General features: G+C 41.2%; 1 protein-coding gene across 8 annotated transcripts in view; it reads left to right on the top strand.

Moving 5' to 3' along the window:
- LOC126392534 (protein MTSS 1-like) overlaps window positions 1-22,739 on the top strand; it is a 54,519-nt gene extending 31,780 nt beyond the window's left edge. Inside the window, exons 4-17 of one of the 8 annotated variants that reach the window (XM_050047978.1) lie at window positions 2,130-2,214; window positions 3,672-3,763; window positions 4,811-4,885; window positions 6,739-6,750; window positions 11,750-11,907; window positions 12,104-12,211; window positions 12,407-12,504; window positions 14,225-14,354; window positions 16,063-16,176; window positions 16,561-16,806; window positions 17,055-17,279; window positions 18,204-18,363; window positions 18,492-18,749; window positions 18,858-22,739. In XM_050047978.1, coding sequence (XP_049903935.1) covers window positions 2,130-2,214; window positions 3,672-3,763; window positions 4,811-4,885; window positions 6,739-6,750; window positions 11,750-11,907; window positions 12,104-12,211; window positions 12,407-12,504; window positions 14,225-14,354; window positions 16,063-16,176; window positions 16,561-16,806; window positions 17,055-17,279; window positions 18,204-18,363; window positions 18,492-18,749; window positions 18,858-19,405 — 2,309 coding nt within the window. In that variant the 3' untranslated portion in view covers window positions 19,406-22,739. Of the gene's footprint in view, window positions 1-818; window positions 2,215-3,671; window positions 3,764-4,810; window positions 4,886-6,738; window positions 6,751-11,749; window positions 11,908-12,103; window positions 12,212-12,406; window positions 12,505-14,089; window positions 14,355-16,062; window positions 16,177-16,560; window positions 16,807-17,054; window positions 17,280-18,203; window positions 18,364-18,491; window positions 18,750-18,857 lie in introns of all 8 variants that reach the window. The other 7 variants (XM_050047973.1, XM_050047972.1, XM_050047980.1 and 4 more) reach the window with 7 other exon arrangements.
- The last annotated feature ends 1,527 nt before the right edge of the window (window positions 22,740-24,266 follow it).

Here is a 24,266-nt window from a genome sequence, read left to right as displayed (position 1 = left end):
TGTAATTAAACATCTAGAACAGCTTAATTCACTGTGATGCTGTCTCTGTGTTACATTTTGTCTCTGCAAAGCACAGTGAGCAGCTGAGACTTAAAAGTACAGATGCTGTTCCACTGGTTTAGTGTTGGAGTAGAGCAAAGGGTAGATATTTTGCCACTGTGTTGAACTGATTCAGTCTGGCAGCCACAGGCAGCCACAAAGAGACAGAAGCAGAGAACTTGTCTAATAGGGCCACATCTTGCAAAACTGACATCAAATATCTATGAAACTTATTTAAACTTAGGAATACACACAAGAAAACACTTTATCCACTCAACATTTCTTCACACATGATCATGGAATTTAGACGTTCAGTAATTCAGAACATATGCTCCAAACTTTGAGCCCATCTTCTCCCCACTCCTGCTCAGCCTGAGATTCACAGTTCACATGGGGTAACTCTAAAAAAAATCTCACACCAGTATAAGGTGTTGAGGAGTCTGGTCCTGGTGCAAGCATTTTCACAAATCTGTTGTTTATTAATCATTTTAGTTGGCATATTAACTCTAACCATTTGAAACTAAAGTTATAATTTGAAGCTTTGTCTCAGTTTATTCATTTTATTCCTGGTCTTTTTTATACCACTCCAGTTATCATGAGTGAGTGTTGTAGGCCAAATCAGCACCCTCTTCTCAACTGTTTTGTCCAGTCTCTGATGGAGAAAAATACGTGTGTGTGTGTGTGTGTGTGTGTGTGTGTGTGTGTGTGTGTGTATGTGTGTGTGTTGTGAATCTGAGTGTGAGTGAGTGACAGTTCTGTGTGTGTGTCTCTGCATGCAGCAAGGACTGTGCTGACAGCAGAATGGCTTGCTCTGTTGGTGGGGATTCACACTTCACATCAGATCATCACAATCAAACTGTCTGTAACACACACACACACACACACACACACACACGAAACCACGCAACTGAGAGTATCACTGGGCTTCTCATGCACTCAACAGAATGTCGCAAGCACCCCACACAGTTTCATGCAAGATCTCTCTGCCCCCATCTTCGCTCTCTCTCTCATGCACGCACACACTCACAGTGGTGCCTCAACCCCACAGAGAAACCCACCAGTCATACTGAGCAGCCAGACAATAGTTCTGTCAATCAACGTCAGGGCCCTGCTTAGCTGTCGAGCCTGAGGCCTTCCAGTGGACAGCTAGTTAGCCTGTGTGAAGGAAACTGAAATTAGCCTCTAGCACATTTACAAGGCTCCAGCTCCAACTTCCCTTCACTGCTCTTGACCTGAATATGTGTGCAGTTCGTAACTATGTTTCACACTGATTCCCACAGTGGGGCAGAGAGTGGGGCAGTGAGTGCATGTTACAGATGTTTTATTTATGAAGTCCTGAAACTTTTTTTTTCCTGCAGTCAGTAGACTCTCAGTGTAGTGGGAAATCAATTAAACATTATCAAGCATTATACCTGAACAGCACCACTGTATACTGATTTTTTTTTTTTTACTAAACACCACAATATCAGTATTGTGACAATATTGTTGGGTTGACTGTTGGTGTGTACAGAAAATGACACCATTTTAGTGTAATGCAGCCTTTAAAATCAGGAAAAGATAACACTAATGACATAATGATAAACAAAGCCTGCTTTACATTCAGGTTTTAGATGTACAGCAACCTTCAAGGGGTGCAATGAATTGTAGTTGCATCTTTTCACATACAAATAAATAAATGAGAAATTAAGATACCTATTTTATAGCAGGCTGAGTAGCTGAAGCGGATATGATACATTTCTTTATTTATAATCAATGAAAATTATTGTCACTTAGTATAGTTAGTTGAAATATGTTTGTTACATTCTGAATCACAGTGTGAATTTGCCCTTTAGCCTTTATCCCTGGCTTTTCTAGCCCCCATCTTATTGTCAAGTGTTTGAGCACTCTTTTATCATTCAAAGAATATTTTCCTCTGTATAGTTTGACCCCCACTAATATTTTCTCTATATCCCATCTTTCTCCAATGAGTTGTAGTGATACTGATTAATATCTGATGTTTGGTTGTGTTGATGAGTGGATGATTGTAGCAATTTCCACATTAAAGCTCATGTATATGTAATTATTTTTTTTGTCTTTTTTATGTCTTTCAGGTGGGACCAAAGACATTGGATCAGCGTTGACCAGGATGTGTATGCGACATCGCAGCATAGAAGCTAAACTAAAACAGTTCTCCATGTAAGCCACATTTTTTACCCTTTCTTTGTCTCTCTTCAACTAGAGTACTACTGACATTTACTAACATACAGGATATGATATGATATGTCCCATCTGCAATTTTGATGAATGATTGTCTGGGATGTAAGAGGGGCTGGGTGTGAGCTGGGATTTAATTGGAGTTACCATGTCCATAAGCCCCATAACTGTGGTATTACTGAGCTAAAAGGGGATTATTAACAGGGAGTTCTAATGTCCCATAAACATCCCTTCTACACACACTCACACCCTGCCAGTTTGGAGTGAGGCAACATTTGCTTATAATTAGATTTTTGACAAAAAGTTGTTAGCAATACAGAGCTTTTTTTAAATGTTCAAAGATAAGCATTTAAAGTTTATTTCTTTTTGTAGTGTTTCCTATATCATCAAGTCACAGTTAGTGTATTTTGACCCAAGTTGCTTCCCTCACAGTGCAGCTCCAATAAAATGGTCTCTATTTAAATTGTTATTTCACCATATCCTCTGTGTCTTGACATTTTGTGTATGTGTGGGTGAGGATGGCCCTTGTTGCGGAATGCTGGGAAGAGACGATTTGTCTGGTCTTATCTATAATGTTTCAGTGTAGTCTCACACACACACACACACACACACACACACACACGAGACAGACAAGGGGCTCTCTAATTTCGGGTGGCATTTCAGCAGAGATTCCACTCGGATCTCCATAGCAGGGGCTGTACACAGGGGGGCTGTGGCCACCACCCACCTACTGGCACACACACACACACACACACACACACACACATACACACACTTTGGAGAAATGTCTGCAAGAGGGAGACATCTAATTTTAGTTTCATGCCTGCAGCTGCCTACCTCTCACACTCTCAGCCTCTTCAACACACTCACAAATACATCTCAAATACAAGACGGACACAGTTGGGTAATGATTGACAGACATGACTGCATAAGCTTCTTACTTCCTCCTGTGACACAGTCAGACACAGGCAGACCTTTTCTTCTCTCAGTCTGTTTTTCTCCCTTTCTCTCTGCCTGTTAATGATTGACAGACAAGACCGTACAGACAGGCAAACCAGACCTAGATATTTATATGTCTGACAGTCTGTCTGCGACTGTCTAATCAGATGACAGATATACTGACAAACCCTGCAGAGCAGCTCTGGTATTTTACATTTAAAAAATAAGGTTGCTCAGCCATATAATTGGTGATTAAAACATATTTTGCATACACATCAAACCCAAGGAGTTGGTGTTTTAGATGAATTCCAGGAGTGAAAAGGTTAGTCTTAAATATCTGCTTATTAAAGGTTTAACTAATCAGGCCATTGCTGCGTGTCATTACCCCTCCCTATCTCAACTTTCCCGTCTCTCTCCAGCTGCAATATAACAAAGGCAAAAAGCCCTAAAAATAACCTCTACAAAAAAAAAAAAAAAGTAATTATCCTGGTGTTTTGCAGGGGCTTCCTGGAGGGTCTGATCAACCCTTTACAAGAACAGATGGAGGAGTGGAAAAGAGGAGTCAACACGTTGGACAAGGACCATGCTAAAGGTAAGACAAACAAATGTGAACACATACATAACTATAACTTGCTGATCCAGATATTCATTTGACTTTGTGATACATCCCCAACCGTTATTATTGTTTTATTATTATTATTATTATGAAGGTGTTTGCATGGACATGAATAACCCGTTTATGAACCTTATTCTGGTTATGATCCAACTCAGGATATGATGTTTGCATAAGCACAGAGAAATCAGGCTATTTATATGCCCTGTATACAGGAACAATACTAGTGATCTGGTTACTGATTACATAAGTTTATTAGCACAGGTGCCCTGATGTTTGGAAAAACAAACCAGCAATGGGAGATGAGAGTGACAGGAAATACTAAACACTACACTGTACAGTTGCTATCACTTTGCAACCTAGCTGCTAATTTCTGTTAGGCTCCGATTGCCAACACCTGCCTGCTATGAGCACATCCGCGTCTCTCTCTGTCTCTCACTTATCTAACGATATTCCTGAAAGCAGCCACACCACTCTTATATCACTGTTCTCCACACTGATGCCAGCCTGTCACTGTCACAGTGTATAGGACAGGGAGCAATGGATGAAGATTTGCAGGCTCTCTCATTACTGAAAGACAAAACCCACTTTCTTCATTGCTCCAGAAGTGAGATGCTCTCACAGCTGCCATTTTCTTGTATTTTTGTTACGTCACTTGGCTAATGCCGCACCTGTTCAGGTACTCAGCAGCTCTCAATTGCCTTGATTAAATGTTTGTATGCACCAGTATCCTGGTTCCTCGTTAACGGGTTGAATGGGCTTATCCAGGTTTTTAAAATGGGATATGGTGTTTACATGCTCAAAACATAAACAAGGTACTCCAAAAAACCTGATCATAAACTCGTTATTCATGTCAGTGTGAATACACACAATGACTTTAAGCATAGGTTGACATTTAGGTTGTTGTACCATTTTTGTTTTGTTGTTTACTGTCCCACAAATTATGACTAAGTGTATAAAAACTGAACGTCAACACCAAGTTTTCACACAGTCATTTACGTTTTTTCCCTTGTCCATCTGAACCAGAGTATAAAAGAGCCCGGCAAGAAATAAAGAAGAAGTCCTCGGACACATTGAAACTTCAGAAGAAAGCAAAGAAAGGTAAAAAAATGCCAACATTTTTTATTTTAATTAACAAAATAACTGCTAAATACATTATATCGGATAATAGTGGAGACAAATCTTGTGCCAACAATCTTGAACTAAATCTTGTACTAGTAAAATCTTGACTACATAGTATGAAAACCAGAACAACGTCATACTACACAATATACAGTAGATTTATTATCTTTATTGTGCAGGACTAAAACTAGCAAAGTATTCATTCTTAATGAGCATTGTCTGCTAAACTCAGTAAATATAACCATGTCAATTGTCTGTCAGAGAATGTCTTCAGATTCAGTTCGTGTACAAGCAAACAAGAACAAGTTTTTGTTATCCTCTATCAGTGTGCAACGTAATCAAAAGCATGAAACATGATTCTTTTATGCCCCTCATGCTAAAAGATAAGCTGTATACATATAGCTTAAGCAAAGTAAAAAAAAAGGCTTGGCTTCATGAAATTCTCAGTCAGTACTTTTCCCATATATGCCATCACAAGCCAGCCCACAGGAAAATGTGGTTTTTATTGACCTCTATGAGAATTATCAATCATCTGGGTTTTCTGGGGGGTTTTTGGACACCGATGCAGCTAAATTTAGAAATCTTTGGTCAGCATGCTGTGTCAAGAAGTGTAGATCAGGACAGAAGAAAGAAAAACAGCAACTCATCTATTGGTGAAAATTGGTTTTACTTAAACGATGTGCACCTGTGCTTTGGGAATATTTTAGTTTAGTTTGATTTGCTGTACTGGATTTAAGACCTCTATCTGCAAGGACTAATAGATACATCTGATTATTGAAATCATAAAAAGGTTAAGCCGTAGTAACAACTTGTGAAGGAAAATACCATGTTTTATTGGAAAACATCCAAATTGTATATATGAGGTTTTCATAAGACAGCACTGATGTGTATAGGAGAAGTTTGTCCTTACTGATTAGACTTGTGCAGATCTAGTAAGGCTAAACATTACCTTACTTGGTAAACAGTCTCTGAGAGGGCAGGGGCTTTCTCCCTCTGCAGTTCTCTTGGCTCGGGCTCTACATACGCATTCACCTACCTAGAGTAAAAATGACATGCGCAAAAAAGGAATTGGATGAATATGCTTCCAGTATGTGTAGGGATGTTGATCGTTTCAGGTTTGATTCAGTGGATGCCTCACATTCCTAAAGTCAACAGATGTTCAGGTCAGGAAAAAGTAAAACAAACAGGGCAGGGGTTCTTCTTACTCCTACTACGCAGTAGATTTTAATAGTAATCTTTACTAATACTGTTGTGTAAGACTTGTGTCATTGCCCTTCAGCTGTTTGCATGACTTTGACAATCGTTAACACTGCTGGCATAAGCTTAAGATGGACCACACAATTTGTTAGCACTAGCATTGCTGTCATGTTGCCCCCCATTTTGCTTTGATTTACTAAACTTGTCCAGCAAATTTCGATTCTTTTGAAAGACATTGTGAAATCTAAATTCACTGATCAATGGACCAGTGTACCAGTTAGGAAAGAAACAATAACCCTGATGCCATTTTTCAGATTTTTTCATTTGTTTGTTGATATTGATACACCATTTGTTTAGGATACTGTTTATCAGATGATGTCATCTGTAGAAAACAAAACCTGATGATATTTGGCATTTATTTAATTGTCAAAGTGGCAAGTAATGTAACTGGTAGTTACTGCAACTGCTTTAAAGTCCTGCGATACTTAAATGAGCATCCAGACACACAAGACTGCACCTTTAGGTGATGCATTAGTGTTAAGTGCTGGCACTCTTTCAGTTGACTTGGATCTTTTTCCCCTTTTCCTTTCCCCATGTGGTTCTGATACCATCCTACTCCTTATGCTGCACTGCAGCTGATAATCTAGGTAAGTCAGTTTGTGGAATAGACACACTGTCCAGGTTGTTGCTTACGCTATAATGTTTAATCAAGCATATTGGTTGCATTGTGAAGAAGCCACCATAGATACGGAGTTTTATGCAAAGATCAAATATGTTTGGATGCTGCTAAGTATTGGCATGCTTGATTCCTCTCCACCGACATGGCAGCTGTTGTTTACAGTCTATACTTACCACTCCACATTGGCACATTAAGAGGGTCCATCTTTTTTACTGCCTCTTCCACATCCTCTCCTCTGTTTTCTTACGGTTCCTCTCACCCACTGTCTGTAGTTCTGGGTCAAAGGCTCCATGTTGTGAAGCAGCTGAAGTAATGAAGTGTTCTTGAAAAGGAAATTAAACAAGGAGCAGAGGTGTGCTCCATAACTGAGCCTTTGCTCCGACCCACTCGAGGGTGGAATTAGAAAAAAAGAATTTCTTCACTGAACCAGTGTCACAGTAAAAAGATGCTGTGGCCTGAAGAAGAAAGAGAGGAAAGGAGGTGAAGTGGAGGCCTCAGTTGACTTTAGATACACTCAGGTGCTAAGTGGTCCAGTGGGTGGCTCCTTCTGCTTTACTGGTCCAGTCCTGTAGCTTAATTTCTACTAGCTGTCTGTCTTTTTTTTTTTTTTTAATCAGCTCTGTGTTGTCCGCCTTAAGTGTGGTCCATGCTGGCAAGTTTCTGTCCCTTTGCTCTACTCACACACACATGCACCTCATCTTTAACAAGCCACCTAGTGATGAAAAGAAAAACAAGTGTAGTGTTGTCAGAACAAAACTTCAAACTTGACTTCAGAAGTAATGCTTTAAATGCTTTTAGATTATCTTTCCTTTCACTACAACCTGTCCACGCTGAAGAATTGTAAATGGAAAGTCAATACAAGCCTACAGCAACCAGTGTGACATCGGTTGATGCTTTATTGCAGGAAGCAAGCATTAGATTGTTGCTGACAAATAGGACATTAAAAGATATTACCACCCTTGTTTTCTATAAATTGGAAAATAATTTCATTTTTTTGGCAGCCATCTCTTATTCACCCATTTTAGGACTTCTCCACTTGAGTGAACATACTCCCACCTAACTTTATCCAGCTGCACCTGTTCCACCCTAAAACTCTGTGAACTCTGCACCGCAGAAATACTCACAAACATTTCATCAAGTTCAGGAATAGGCTACTAGTGTTAGTCACACTACTCAAAAGAAGAGTAGAGAAATAACATCTGTCTGCGTGTGTTGGTGAGTGTATATCTCATGTTTGATATGTGTCTTGTGAGGGTGTTTTCCTGACCTGCGACCCCAGCCGTGCTAAGTAACAGCCTGTGACTGCAACCTAATGTAATCATTGGTCATGTGAAGGCTGAAGAAGCTAATCTCATTTCCATGTGTGTGAGTGTGTGCACATGTGTCTACATGTGTGCAGACTGTGCGGACCCTCACCATATTTATCACGGCTTAGTCACTGAACTTCTGGTAAGTTGAGTTTGGTAAAAACAACTGTAGAATATCAGTAAGACTTTAATAGAGCGTACAACACAGCAAATCTAATAGAAGGAAACTCTGTTTTGCTGTAAGGTTTTTTGTTTACACACAACAGCACTTCTCGTCCTCACTGACCCGGCTGTTGTGTTTGAAGTGACAATGAGCAAATTAGCTACCAATCTAATTAACCTACAAAGTCTACCTAACAAAATGATGTCACTTATCTGAACTGACAGGTAAAGTGTACAATAGGGTGTGTGTTTTGGTGGTGCCATATCTTGGAGACAATGCGTTGGTTCATTCAAGACACGCCAACATGACATCTACAGTATCATCACTTAGTCATCCTCAGGGAGGGAATCCAAAAAAAGCAGTCCTCACTACGTGTCACAAGCACTAGTTAAGCACTAGTCCTTAATTAAGCACTGAGCGGCTTGTGAAATAACTTTCAGGGCGGATTTGTTTACTATGCAGTCAGTACCCATTGACCTTCAGTGAACCTCAGTGTTTGTCTGTGGTTGAAGAGAAAGAGGAAGTAGCAATCAGGGCCTCGTCATTCACATAGTTGCACAAGCACAGATGCTCAAGTTATGGCACAGGCCAATGTGTTCCATTCAGCACTAACAACCTCTTTGCTTACCACAAGTTGACAACTCGTGCCAGGATGTGCCTGCATTGTCTCCGCACACATGTGTGTCCCTGTGTCTGTGTATGTGTGTTTATGTACTCCAATCCCTGCAATTATGTCTTTTACATCAACACTGATGTCTGTCTCAAGCTGATTGAGTAACGATAATGGCTTTTGGTTGGATATTAAAGATATTTTTCAGTCTATATGTGGTTAGTTGATAGTAGTTCATACTGTTTACCCTTTATGGGTCAGTTTCCACATGAGCTAGTATCATGAGCGTACGCATATTTAGAATTGATGGCCTCGTGATTCACTTTAAAGGGCTCCACTCAAATATCAATGACTCAGTTTGTTTGCATTTGCGGACAAGAGTCAAACTTTCTCACGTAATTAAGTAAGTGAAGGGATAAAGTGTTTCTTGATCGGTCAGCCTTTAACAGAAGTTCACAAGGAAGTGGTGTGACACTGTTTGTGATAATGTTAAGCGTTACTCAAGATACTCTCGGGCACTACCAAAACAGCAACAAAAAAAATATTTGGCTTTCCACCCGTCTCAGACAAAGTGCCTCAACTTTCAGCAGCGTCTTTCCAAACCCACTGCGGTTATGTTGAGAATACAGCCTGCCAAGACTTGAACTAGTGGGAGAAAACCAGAATACAGCGTGCTCCCTCGTTTAAGTGGATGCCAAGGAGACACCACATTTAGGCCGACTGAGGCCTAAAGTTTATTGAAAACAAAGTTGTGATGTGACAGGAATATTTCTAATTGTCACATTAACGTGTATCTCAGAGCATCACAACAGAGCCTATACTCACTCAAAGCATATTTCGTTACCATGGCGTTGTTCCATAAAGCCCCAGTGCCATTTTACTTTAATAGATGTTCTTTATAATGATTTTTTGCATTAATTTTCAATAACGATCGACCAGCTGTTTATAACTAGTGATTAAAACATTATTTGAAATGTCAGCCTAGCTTACTAATAATTTCCTTGGCAACAAGATGGAAAGAGACTAATTTTGCCTGGAGGAAAGTGAATAATAATGAGTTTGGTCCTGCAGTGGAAACCAGACTAATGAGTGAGGCCTGTCTAGCCCTCTCAGGTTCAGTCATACAGCCAGTTCTCCACAAAACCTTGTACAATGTAATCGTATACTCATCTGTTAAAAAAATGGTCTTTGGATCTATATGAGACGAAAATATATACCGCAATTTGGACTTTGTACGGTCCATCTACTCCATCATGGTCTCCATAGGGTAATAGAGTAGAAACTCCCATAAACACACACATAACTCACATTCTTCTTAGCGTTACAGCCACCAAACCAAGCTTGGTAGATGGATTCCCTCTATATGGAAACTCAATTTGTCAACAACTATCAAGTTCTGAGAATTTCGAGGCATACTTGAAAAGTTTGTGAAAAGTAGAATGAAAAAAGCAGTTCAGTGTGATTGCACATTCTCCCTTTGTGTACAAACACAATCTTAAAGGAACTTAAGTGATTAAAACATTTAGTCAGTTCTCAGTAATGTCAACTGTTGCAATGCTAGCGGTTGCATAATGACAGGAAGAGTTTCCATGTGGTGCTTTTGTGTCAACTCAGTATTTATGTGTGTGCTTGAAGCCATTGTTTATTGTCACTTTAATTGTGGTCAAGTCGACTGATGGGGAGATAAAGCAGTGGAAACAGCTTCCCACATCCTGCATCATACATAATGTATACTGACACATTAGAGAGGAAAGAGCTGTTGGTTTGTCCTCAAGATAAGACGCACATCCTTATGTTTTACATTTGAGGTGAAGTTGATTTGCCTGCGTAACTCTATCTGTGTTTCTTTACTACTGATTTGCATGATATAGGGCCGCACGTCAAATGTCGACAAAAGACGCCAGTTTATCTTTCCCAAGACACGAGAGCAGACAGACAGACCACAGAGTTGCTCACTGTGGGTTTAACCTTGATGTATGAAAGTCAAGACTGTGTGTGTATACATGTGTGTGTAAGTGTAGTTCAAGTGGTTAGATAATGCCTTTGAGGCCCACTGTATGTCATCTTGGGCAATCGCCAACCTTCCTGCCTCCTAAGAGAACTCAAGAGGGCTTGATTTGGCTTCAGGGTATCCAATCTTAAAATTGTACACTCACCCACAGAAATGCATCTAACCCTACACACCTATATACGTGCAGCACAAAGATGCACACGGTGCTGAACAACAGGATAACCTTGGGGCTGTAATTGCCCGTAGACATTCCTGGATTTACATATGCATAATGACAGCACATGGACCAGATGGCCTTTGAGAAAGACCTGAATCCAATGTCCGTCTATAAAAACTCTGGAAATGTAATTGTTTGACAAAGCATAGGTTGAGAGATAGTCAAAAAGAGGTTCTCACTTTTGGCTATCTCGGCATAATGGATTGAAGTTCAAGAAGAATAACAGATTAGTCGAAAGTAGATAACCTCCCTGCCACCTCTGAACAAGAGACAGGAAGCACTTCATGACAAAAGTGGCCCTTCATGTGGAGGTGATAGCCAAAAAGTCGTGGGGAAATTCAAATGCTCGCAGTGAAGATAGCAATGTTTACAATGAAAAGATTAACATGTAGAGCAGTAGTAACAGTCCAGGCCACACCAAATGTTCTCTCATTGCTACATGATCATATCGTTTGTGAATATTCGTGCATGTTACACATAACTCTATTCTTTTTAGTGTTTGTGTTGTGAAGGAAGAAAGATGGAGAATATTGTCAGGTGTAGTGGTGAAATGTATCTCAGTACGCTGTGAAGTAGTAAATAGACAGGTCGTGTTCCCTTGTGTGGTTTCCCTGTAATGATGTGTATATTCTTTTTTATGTGTCCATTTTGTTTCCAAGGTCGTGGTGATATCCAACCCCAGTTGGACAGCGCCATGCAGGATGTCAGCGATAAATACATTCTGCTGGAAGAGACAGAGAAGCAGGCCCTGAGGAAGGCTCTCATAGAGGACAGGCAGAGGTTCTGCTGCTTCGTAGCCATGCTGCGGCCTGTAGTGGTAAGTACAGCAGGGGATAAGGAGAGAAATGAGCCTTCGGAAAGCACTCAGGGAACAACAGAAAGTTACGTCATTCCAGTGTCTTTGTTTTAATCCCACAGACTGAAAAGGTGAAATTTCATACATTCAACTTAATCTTTCTCTTCTTTCTACCTTCTACAAACATGTTCTCTCTCCCTGCCACATATTCTTTTAGGATGAGGAGATTTCCATGTTGGGAGAGGTCACCCATCTCCAGGCAATCTCTGATGACCTCAAAGCCCTGACCTCTGACCCACACAAGCTTCCCCCTGCTAGTGAACAGGTGAGGAAAATATCAATGATGAAACAGCTGGTGTGAAAACAACTGACCTTCATCTCACTGTCACAATACAAACCCTTTTAGTCCTGCATGACCTTTTTTGTAAGGGGTTGCTTGGATTTAATATAGCTTTGTTAAGTGCTGTTCCTCATGACAAGTACGACTAATAAGTATGACCGATATTTTCCTCCCTCTCAGGTGATCCTGGACCTGAAGAGCTCAGATTACGGTTGGTCATATCAAACGCCACCCTCATCCCCCAGCACCACTATGTCCAGGAAGTCTAGCATGTGCAGGTAGGCACGCATAGCCATAATAAATTAAAGAGAGGCTTTTTCTTTCTTTTTTTCAAATACACTGTTACCTACTGTACCCATGAAGGCTTTTTGTGCTCCAGTGTGCTTCAAAATGATGTTGAAAATGAAATAACTCCGGTTATTTTCATCAACCATTTCCAAGACCTAAGGAATGAGGAGATGAAGCTCCATTCAATATCTACATCTGGTCAAGTTAAAGATTACATTATAGCATGACATGTATACACACATGATGTACAGAGGTCTGGAAATCTGTCCTGTAGACCCTTTTAGTGGTTGTGGAGACAGCTTATATCAGTGTGTAATGCAGAAGGGAACGAGGACATGGAAGAAAACTTGCCCAGTCTATGTCTGCCACCCAGTGGTCAGTATGAGCTGGAGTAGTTTGCAAATTCTTTATCTCAGTTTCTTTGTACCTCTGCTTCATTTCCTCTTTGTTAGTGATAGTAGCTCATTAGTTCAGTTCACTGACAATTGCAGTTGAAGTGGACTACATTGTCAAAGAAAAGGCAGACAGATAAATGTATAAAAACAACTAAGGATTACATGTTGGAGAATTTTTAAAATTGGACCAAAAAAAACAGACTTTTTGTTTTGTAGCTGTTCAGACCATGTCTTCTACCGTCTGTCCTCCCTGCTTTTTGTGCGCCTCCCAATGATTTTTCCTGAACTGTTCTGGTGTAAAGAAAGAGAGTGTAATGCCTGGGTGGTGCATTGCTTTGCATTTCCCCTGTTTAAAACTTGTAACGTCAATTTTGGGGTTGTGGGTTTTCTACGATTGAATCAAAATGTTAAATTACCTCTTATGTTATGATGAGAATGTTGAAAAGCCTTCAGGCTCTGAAAATATTTTAAATTCGCCATAGAGGAGTTTAATAGTTTCAGTCCTCAACAAGTTTTTTTCTTGATTCTTAGATGGGTGATTTTTTTTAAATTCACAAATCATCATGAGACAGCTGCTTTTATGATTTCGATGCTTTGCAAATTTTGGTGCATGATTGGTGCTATAAGCCTAAACTGCGGTTTGCCTTCTTGTGTATTTTATTGTCAAGTTTGTACATGATTTGGCACATATGTACATATTTTTCATTGAATAGACTTTGCAATATGTTATTTTTATATCTGCTTCAGATATATAAACTGTTACTTTCAAGTCTTATTTCAAACAGTAATTAGACCCAGTGTTTATGCTGTTGTTGCTTTTCATCTGAATATTCTCAAAAAGCTGGCCCAAAGGCAAGAAATCCTGTGATTTCCTGCCTGTAATTATTGTCATTATGATTTTACGCCTCCTTTGTTGGTTTGTGTTGTTGTTTTGACTGGATTGGCCTCAGTCACTGCCTGCTGCATCTTGGTGTGCCGTGTTAATTGTTTCCCACCCTGTCTTCCCCCAATCCCCCGCCTCCATTCCCTCCCTTTTATTCCTTTTATGTCCTTCTTACCCAACCTTCCTTTTTCAATCCATGTCTTTGGGTGCACTTGATTCTCTTCACCCCGCCTGTCACTGCCAAACTTCTCCTTCCTCTGGTCCTCCCCTCATCCCTCACTCCTTCCCCTTTCACAGTAGTCTGAACAGCGTTAACAGTAGTGACTCCAGGGGATCCAGTGGCTCTCACTCTCATTCTCCTTCCTCCTCTTCTTCCTCCTCTTCCTCACACCACCTCTTCCACCACCATCACCCCCGCCATCGGTACCGTAGCTCCACGCTACCCCAGCAGGCCCCAGCCCGGCTCTCTAGCATCTCCTCCCACGACTCGGGCTTCATCTCTTCATCACACGACCAATACACATCGTCCAAATCATCCTCGCCCATGCCAGCTGAAACAAAGGTAAGAAAAAACCCCAGCTACCCACACTGAACCATAATTTTGCCTCTAAGTATGTACACATGGTTGAGACAAGACTGTAAAACCACATATGCTCTGTGATTTACAAGTCATTGTAGTCAGAGACAGAGAGAAAACCCTAAACCAGCAATCCGCACAAGTCTTTTCTCACATATCTCCCTAGCCACTATGGGAGGCAGTTAACTGGCAGCAGTAAGTGTATGTGATCATGGTGAAGTCATTTTGCTGCTATTATTATAGCATAAATGCTCAGGAAATTAGTCTGCCTCCATTCTAGCCCAGGGCAAAACAGGTCAGCCCCATCCTGCTATTAAAGAGTAGACCGCTGTGACAGACTGTGGTTTGGCTTAAGCATACTGCGTGTTGTATTTTCATTAAATGTATCACAGTAAAATGACATGTTACAGTGTCGACAGTCTCTTTTACATCCACTAAGAATGTGTCTCTAAGGGCAGGTCTCGCTCTGTCAGTCTTATCTAACCATCTAACACAGGGTTTCAGATAATTATCAATGTGATAGTCCAGAGGATTATCTGCGTGGGGTTTGTGGTTTGAGATCAACCGTGAGAAGCGGCTGCACTAGCTGACATTTTGTTAGCGCGCCAGCAACCAGAGTTCCCCCATCCAGAACACATTGGTATAGTTAGACTCCAAGTTTTTATGATGCAGTGAAGGTGGTTTGGCAAGTCCATACCTGACCCATTTACAGTACAGTCCTAGGAATCAGCCCTCTCGCTGCCTCATTCTTGGTGTAGTTACAGTAGTTTATGTTTTAAAGAGGACAGTCTGATGGCTAAACTGCACTTACAGGGACTTGCACCTTAAAGTAATAGTGTGTAAGATTTAGGGGGATTTAGTAGCATGTAGGGGTGAGGATTGCAGATGATCAGAATTATCCACAGAACAAACTAAACTGGTAAAAACACTGAATAAAGCAGTTACCATGGTTGCAAGGGAATGAGATTTTAAGAGAGATTCTAAATTATTTCATGTTAAAAAACAGTGTTTCTCCGATGCTGTTTGGCACGTGGATGGGCCGCTAGCCGAGCACCTGCTAATGTGTGCTCACCTTTTTTCTCTGATAATTTAAGATCCAAACATTCACGAGGTTTTTACCATGAGTGGAATTATCTGCAGAGGTCTCTTCCTCTCCAAAACAAACAGACCAGGAAAAACACTGAATAAAGCAGTTAGCAGTCTGTAGCTGTCCCAACTCCTAATCTCCTTCTGAAGGGCAGCATGCAAACAGATTGTTCCCCTATAGGCATGGATTAAGTATCACACTGTTAATGTTAATAAAATAACCAGGGCTAATAGATCCCTTTTAATATCATGTGTCAAACATGTTGAGTTTGTGAGGATACGTTCAACACCCTAAAGAAGAAGAATTTTGCTTGTGCTTCCTTTTAACAAAGCTCCAACACTGCTGATGTCCATGCAATTAATGCTGCTATGGCTCCCAGTGCACCTTCTCCACAGCCTCTGTAGTGACTTGGCTGTACTCCTCAGTAACTGCTGAGAACTGTGGAAAAGTTTGCTCTCTAACAAACTGCTTCTCTCTGCTTCTCTCCGTCTACCTGCTGACATGTCTGTCTTTGCAATTCCCCCCCCCTCCCCTTGGTCTGTCTCAATTTCTCACCCCCCCTCTCTCTCCCCCACTGCCTGCTTGTTGCTGCCCTCGCTGTCCCAGCCTTGTCCCAGTTCCAGGTCCTCTGAGGTATCAGAGACTGGGCAGCTCCACAGTGACTGCAGCTCCCCCTCTCCTCTCGCTGCTGCTAGTGCGCCTCAGCACACTACTGACAAGGTGAAACACACTCACCCACCATGAACCTTAACTCTCTTTGTACCAGCAGTACATGCACTACAGCTTCCTCATACTAAACTTCAAACTTGGCCTTACATTGCATCAACTTTAATTTATCAAAGGAGTGTTGAAGGAACCTCCAAACTCCCCGGCATGTTTTCATTCATTCGGCATTTGTGATCGTTTCCTTTGTTGTGTGTTGACGTGATCAATATGGATTCCTCATTATTTCCGTGTTCCTTTGAATGATTTTTCCTCAGTGATGTGGTCTGTTTTGTTGTTATTTTCCTCTGTTTATCATTTCAGTAATTTATCCCATTGTCTGTTTGTTCTATTTTGTCGGTTTCTGTTATCATCCCTCCTCCCACCGGCGCACACATCCAGTTGTCCAATGGTTTTGACCACTACAGCCCGGTCAGTTCCCCCTACATGCATAGCAACGGGGGAAGTTTGGGCTCAGGGTCAGGCACTGCCTTCCCCTTCTTCCCGACTTCCCCCTCATCCCACACCACCTCCTCCTGCCCCACTCGCTCATGGTCACGTCCTGCCTCAGCCTTGCTGCCAGACCAAACTCATCCCTGCATGTTGGGCTCCCCAATGGTGCCTTCATCACGAGTCCCCAGCTGGAAGGTTTGTTCATCACCTCAGTCTTGGATCAAGTTATTCCAAGTTTGTTTGACACACAGGCCTTGTTCATTTTTTACTGCTGTGAATGTATAAGTCATCAGTTTGCTTTGTTTAGACGTTGGTTAAATCTGCAGACTTTAAAACTGAGAAGTGAAATAAGGGGGGGGGGGGTTTAGCTGCTCATCAAAACCACATCAGAGAAAGCACAGAGAAAGTATTGACAGTGAACGCTGACACGCCTTTCCCTGCAGGACTGGGCTAAGCCAGGCCCTTATGACCAGCCCATGGTCAACACACTAAGGAGGAAGAAAGACAAGGAGATGCCAGCTGTTGTGGACAGTAATGGTAGTGTGAGTAATGACAGCAGCCCGTCGTCAGGCCCTGCCTCCATCTCGACCTCAGCACCCGCTCCGGCTGCACTACAAACATCAGCATCAGTAGAGGAGAAGAACAGAGCTGTGGCTGCACCTCTCAAGGTCAGTTTTAGCCTTCGTCTCATACAAGCACAGCCTGCCTTCATTCAGAACTAGTTGCTTAATAGCATGCATATCAGTGGCATATTATAGCTCTCTGTTCTTAAGTGAGAAGGCAGTATATTTTAATAGATATGTTAAATCTCTGTAATGGTCCATTAACAAAGAGATATTTCTACTTGTTCTGACTTTGTCCTTCTACCTCTGAATGGGAATAGAATCTGTGCATCAAGAGACCTCCATTTTCTTCAAGGGCTAACCCATCACTTAAGAATGGGGCCTGTTAATTGCAGCAGTTGTGTGCTATAATGGATTTACTTAGCATGAAGAGGAGACAACTTAAGAATAGGGAACCTGTGTGGGCTACAAAAGATTAACAAATAGTGAATTAGTTACGAGCCAGACCTCACTTTAGAATGGAGAACGTATTCTGAGTTATTTGGACACTATTAACACCTGTAGTTTTGTGTTTCGTTACATAAGAATAGACCATATTTATTAGGTGTTAATAAGGGAGACTGTGGTATTAACACCCTATAAGGTCCATACTGATTTTAGACATTCTGTCTTGTCTCTGTGTGTTTAAAAACATAAGTACTCCAGCAAAAGTCCATAAGTGATTCATTCTACTTTTGCCAGTGCTGGACGAAGCATATTAACATAGGTCAGTCTACTTTTAACGCCATCTGTGTCGCTTAACTTTCAGGCGACCTCGCATTCAACTTTCCAGCAGGCCAGTGTTTTTGCAGTCATGGCATTTAGACCACATGAATGAGCCTCCCACCACTAATGTTCCCATTTAATGACTTTCATGAGTTGCACCTAATGATTTTAATGACTTTAATGAATCGTGTCTGGCTGTATCCAAACAGTGAGACTTTTAGAACATACTAAATGTTTTTTTTTTCCTTTGGGTGATTGCCATAGGCTGGTGATATTGAGGCCCATGAGGAACTGGCTCTGGCTCTATCCAGAGGTCTGGAGCTGGACACCCAGAGGTCCAGTCGAGACTCTATTCAGTGTTCCAGCGGCTACAGCACGCAGACCAACACACCCTGCTGCTCTGAAGACACAATACCATCACAAGGTAACACTGTGGGATCAGATGGGTGCCATTTTAAAGTACACTGCTTAACTCTTTTGTCCCCTAGTTTCATAATGTACCATCTCATGGTCCATCTGTTCATCGTTAACCCTTCAATTTGTTCCTCCTAGTGTCAGACTATGACTATTTCTCAATGGCCGGAGATCAGGAGCCTGAGCAGCAGCACTCGGACTTTGACAAGTCGTCCACCATCCCCAGAAACAGCGACATCAGTCAGTCCTACCGACTCATGTTCCAGAGCAAACGGCCAGCCTCCACAGCCGGCCTGCCCAGCACACAGACTCCTTACCACGGACAGGGGGCCTACCCTCCAGGGCCCTATCCCCCCACACCTGTCCACACTGGGGCTTATCCTCCTACTCCTACAGGTACAGAGTGCACTGATGGTGTCCCAACTGGATGAGTACACTTAAATCTTTGTTTTTACTTCCTGGATGTTCCATGGTGGTTTATGTGTTTGTTTTCTGTCATTGCAGGCTCGTGCTCAGGTCAGGGATTTTACTCTGGATCCAGCTCCCATAATCCATCTGGCTCTTATTCTACAAGCCACGGTCCAGTTATCGTCACCCCTGGGGTTGCCACAATCCGACGCACCCCCTCTTCAAAACCGTCCGCCCGGCGGTCAGGCTCAGTTGTGGGCACCGGCCCCATCCCGATTCGTACGCCTATGATCCCAGTAAAAATCCCCACGGTGCCTGATATGTCCGCAGCAGTTAACGGGAGCAGGAGTGCAGAGGAGATGGGAGGAGGAAGAGGAGAGGAGAGCCCAGACTCTCCAACATTTGCAGGAGGGGAGGATACTGGCACGCTGCCTGTGATGTCCTGGAGCGGTCAGGCTACGACCAATCCTCCCACTGTTCCCCTGCCCAACCAGCAGCAGCAGTACCCTCACAGCGAGACAGGGCAGGAAGGAGGAGGAGACGAGGGAGAAGAGTTAGAGGGCAACATGCTGGTGGCTATCCGCAAGGGAGTCAAGCTCAAGAGAACCCTCACCAACGACCGCTCCGCACCACGCATAGCATGATGACATGAGCTCACGTCACAGAAGTGAGGCTTTCCCTTCATTGTGTTTGTAAATGAGGTTAAAGGCTTTAGAAAAATTGATGCTAGAAAGGCGGTGTACAGAATCAAAAGGCCTCTTACGCTAGTCTGAGAAATGTATCCTGTTCTACATGTAGCGTTTCTCATTCTGTAAATCTTCCCCTGTGAGAATCCCTCACTGCAGAAGCCATTTATAATGATCCAGTACAGAAATATATAGATATGTGTTGATCAGGTTGACATTTTCTGATTTGGCTCATGATGCGTCAGAAATTCTGTGAAGCCAGGTATGGTGAAATATTGGTGTGGACCTAAAGCAGATGACAGGCCCACTTAAGTTAAGTAATTATACGAGCCTTTACGAGTACAAGGACAAGACCTAGTTTCTTATACAGGTCCTCGAAAAGCACTAAAATGTTTTGCAAATCCAAGCCCAATGACAACGTAAAACACAAGGATGTTTTTTGCATTACACCACAATATGTTCATTTCTATAAGAGGACAGTTAAGACGTATTTTACACACATGTATCCAGTATTCTTCCTGAAGCCGAGGGTTGGACAAGGACGATGTGTCTGCCTCCTCTCAGTGTAAAAAGACGCTGTGTAATATGTGTGAACTCTCATCACTTAGAGCATCGTTGGACAAATAAGCGCTCTAACTGTCTAGTGATTTGGCAGAAGGAGCGCAATAACCAATGCAAGTACTTCACAGCATCAAGAGAGCAATATTCAGACGCACCAGAAAGCAATGGCTCCAGTGGTCGGATTCTGATTGCACCATTTGGCATCTCCTGCTTTGTGTTGACTGCTTACTTGGAGGGACGCCCTGATGGCTGCAGAAAGGTGCTGCGTTGTCAAAACTAAATACAGTTTGTCCACAACAGAGGCAGAGGTGTGACCAACAGAGAGAGCTCCTCAAAAAGCAAATGAGTTTGGGAGACTACAGTGTGACTAAAGCGTCACATGGTTGATGCCGTGACATTAAGAGACACTACAAGTTACGTCCTGTTTTAGTTGTTTTAGCATTTACATGATTTGTAAATAATTTTGCACGTCTCAGTCGGTGCTTCTCGCTCCCCGTTTTTCTTTCTGCTCCTCCACGGTGCCACAGTCGTTAAGTTTCACATCTTTGAACAGGATGTTTATTAATTTCACGTAATGATCGTCGAAGCCCATTACCTTTGGATGTGAATTGGTTTTATTTTTCAACATTTCTCCCCAGTATGAATCTCATTTAATCTGCAATATCTACATGCTGAGCTTTGTAGAACTCCTCAGTGGTTTATGTTTATATATATTAGCCCTTATATATATATATTAGCCCCTTCTTTTTTGTAGCATTTATTAGCCATACTTCAACCTGCTGCTCATAACATTACTAATAAATGTCAAAGTACAGATGTGCCATGTCAGAAACTCAACATTAATTCAAATTTATATGTGTTATTAAACATTTTATAGACGTTAATGAGGACACATATTTTTGATGTTTTAAAGTTAGAAAGCTGTAACGCCATATTGGTTTTGTTATTCTGTCTGGTTGCTGTTATATTGAACTCTTTTGTCTTCTTTGAAACGCATGTAGCGTGCATGCTTGTTTCCTTTTGACTTATTAGGTTTTTACATCCATCATTTCCAGTTCGGGTGAGTTTTTGCAATATCAAAAGGTGACAAGTCCAGTACGTACAGACATGAAACACATAAAAATCCACTGTATAATTTAAGAAACACATCACTGTAGGTACAGTTTAAAATATTCTGTTTTTATTTGGAGATTTAATGCTTTTCTTCAGACTGCAGCGTTGTAAGACTATAGGCTGAAACTGACTTATAGTCTGTATTTGAATTAGCTTTTCAGTTGAAGCACTGTGAGACCATGGCTACTACAAGATGTATGAAACTGTAAATGTTATTTAGCTACACAAGTTAGTCCAAGAACTCACACGTTTTTAATTTATTTTCTCCTGTTAAGTCTTTAAAGCCTTTTTTTTTTCCCTCAGCCTATTTTTATACGTATATAAAGTATCAGAGTTAATAGAGTTGTTTTCTCTATTCATGCATGTACTATCTAATGATGTGTTGTTTCACCGGTGAAATGTCGGCGACCGTCCTGCTACAATTCTTTTAAGTCCCATATTTCACACATTTGCATAATTGCACTGCGTTTTAAAAATTTGCATAAAAGCTGGCTGGTTTAAAAAGTGAAAAGCAGCTACAACCAAGTGTGTTCCTCAGACTTTTACAAGTCTGAAATGTGTTTCAAAAGTTAAGCAAGTTTTGGTTTTATTACAGAGAGGCCTGCATCAGTATTATGGGTTCAGATTTTGGGACAAATGGTATTTGCATGATGCAGAGTTCACTTCAGTTCAGTCAAGACGGTGCATTTTCTTCCGAATGAGTTTGTCTGAATCATCAATTTATCATTTGTACAAATAAAAAATTCTGTTCAACACATATTTTGGAGCGACTGAGCTGAGAGTGGACTGATAACTGCCCTGAAATTAGGTTTGCAGGAAGAGATAACGACATGCAAACTTGAGCTGTCTCCAAGGGTGATTTAAATTTGAATGCTTGTACCCCAGTTATATACAACTGATATCAAGCAAAATGTTCTTGAGCATCTTATCTTAACATGTTTGAACAAATGACACGCTGCCCACCATGTCTGACCTGAGTGCTCCAGAGACATCTAAGCATGAAAACCCAGTTTGTTTCTATATTTTAAACAGGTGTCTTACATATTGATGAAATAGCAAGGTACAATAGGAGGAATGACAGCAGAAGAATGGATGACAAAAGCAAAGATATCATTTTTTGTCCCTGAATTAAACCCATAGTTTGAACAGGGGAATGCATCACAGACCACCTGCATACAGATCACCCCTGTGCTGTTTGATTTCAACACAGCAAAGATAATGTCACAGCTTAGATGTTTCTGGAAGCTCAGCATTCAGCTCTTGATATTGTTCATGATGTTAATATTTTCATTTGTGTTTTGGCCGTCCACCTGTCTAAAACTTATACTATCAACCTGTAATTTCCATATTTAAATTGCTAGCATAAATATATATATTCTATCAGAGTTGCCAGTATATCCTATGAATAAGAAGTCTATAGTTTGTGAGGATTTGAAAGTACGATTAAACCTGGTCTCTAGTTTAGTTCCTAGCTGATTATCCCCCCTGAGGAGAGTTGACCTCTCCGTCTGTCCCTGTACAGCTCAACAGGCTACGATGCAGTTTGTTTCAGGAAGTTAAAGGTTGTTATTTTTTGTGTAATGACAGCTTTAGCAATATAATAAAAATATAAATTTTGCTTTGGCTCACTGAGTTCTTGAGTGTAAAAGTGTGCAGCCTGTGTGTGTGTGTGAGTGTGTGTCAAGACTTGTCAATTTTCATTTCACATTTATTACCGAACTGTAGGCAAATAGCTGACAAAACAACGTCCCTTTAGTAGCTGCTCTGGAGCTTTCTACTGTATCACATAGCCCTCATAAGCACATTGCATTAGCTCGATTGTCATGGGAATGTACAGTATTGAGGAAGCTACTTTGAAAGCAAGGCTTTTCAAATTACCATTTACTTTACGCTTGATGAAGTCGAGCTACAGCAAAGCTACCCCAGGGAGGAATCTAGTTTGGTTGACAAAGTACAAGTGATATGAAATTATGACAGAATATACCTGTAATACAACACAAGTCACATTGCAGCAAAAAATACTATTCAATTAAGTTTACTGCAAAAATGGCCCACTTGTTTATAGATTTAAAATAAATGATTAATAATGAATAATTTTCTTTAAAATACACATTTTAAAGAAAACTTCATTATTCATGAAGTTAAGGAACATCAGCTTTGGTTTTGTATATAGTGTCGATCAATCACACACCTACCCTCAGAAACGAGTACAGGTGAGGGTCTTGCACCAAGCAGGATTACTTAAACTAGGTAACTTCTAATATAGCTTGCAACAACTTCATTTATTAGATAGATAGATAGATAGATAGATAGATAGATAGATAGATACTTAAGTACTTGAATCACTATGCCATTGGTTCATTGGTCATGGGTCCATTCTGAATGGACCGCAAGTGACTCGCAAACATGTCAAGTTTGAAAAAAATACACTTTATTTTACAGTACAGTGGATTTCCAGCTCTGGGCTTTTATTTTGAAGTGCTGTTTCCTGCTGTAGAGTGAATGACTATTGGACAGCTTACCCCCATGGCCAAACACAAGTGTGATGCACAATGTCTTAAACTGTGTTGACCTTGATCTAATGACTAATGAAGGAGAAATTTGGTCAGTTTGTGTGTATGATCGTTTCCCCCCTTTTGTAGTTATTTGTGTCTATTTGTAGTTCCTTTGCATCTCTTTGTGGCCTTTTTGTGGCCTTTTTTAGGTCTTGCTGGTCAGTATGTCTTAATCTGAGATGACTTTATGTGAAGGTAAGGAGGGGCCCCTGGGCCTGTGCCCTGTAGGCCCTTTTGGTGATTCATCCATGGGTTGAACTACCAGCAAGTTACCCGCAAGAATGTAGTTAAAGCACTAGTTTAGATACGTGTAGTACACTACTCCTCAACGCTTTGACTTTCATTTATCTTGACTGTTAAGACGCGGCTCTTAGGCTGCGACGATGATGGGAGACTAGAGGACTGTACAAATAGTTAAAAGCTTATTTATCTACAAAATAACAATGAATAACCAAATTAACATGAAACAGACTGATTATGTCTGTAATCAGTCATGTCTGTGTGTGAGTGTGTGGAAATGTCTGCAGAAGCCCAAAAGGACAGCAGCTGTGTTGTAAGAAGAGGGAGGAGTCATTGATTATGTTGGGAGG

This window comes from Epinephelus moara, chromosome 6 (assembly GCF_006386435.1).
Source record: "Epinephelus moara isolate mb chromosome 6, YSFRI_EMoa_1.0, whole genome shotgun sequence".
In the NCBI taxonomy this organism is placed as follows: Eukaryota; Metazoa; Chordata; class Actinopteri; order Perciformes; family Serranidae; genus Epinephelus; species Epinephelus moara.
Note: the sequence above shows the minus strand (reverse complement) of the source record. Positions and strands in the feature narration are given on the sequence as shown.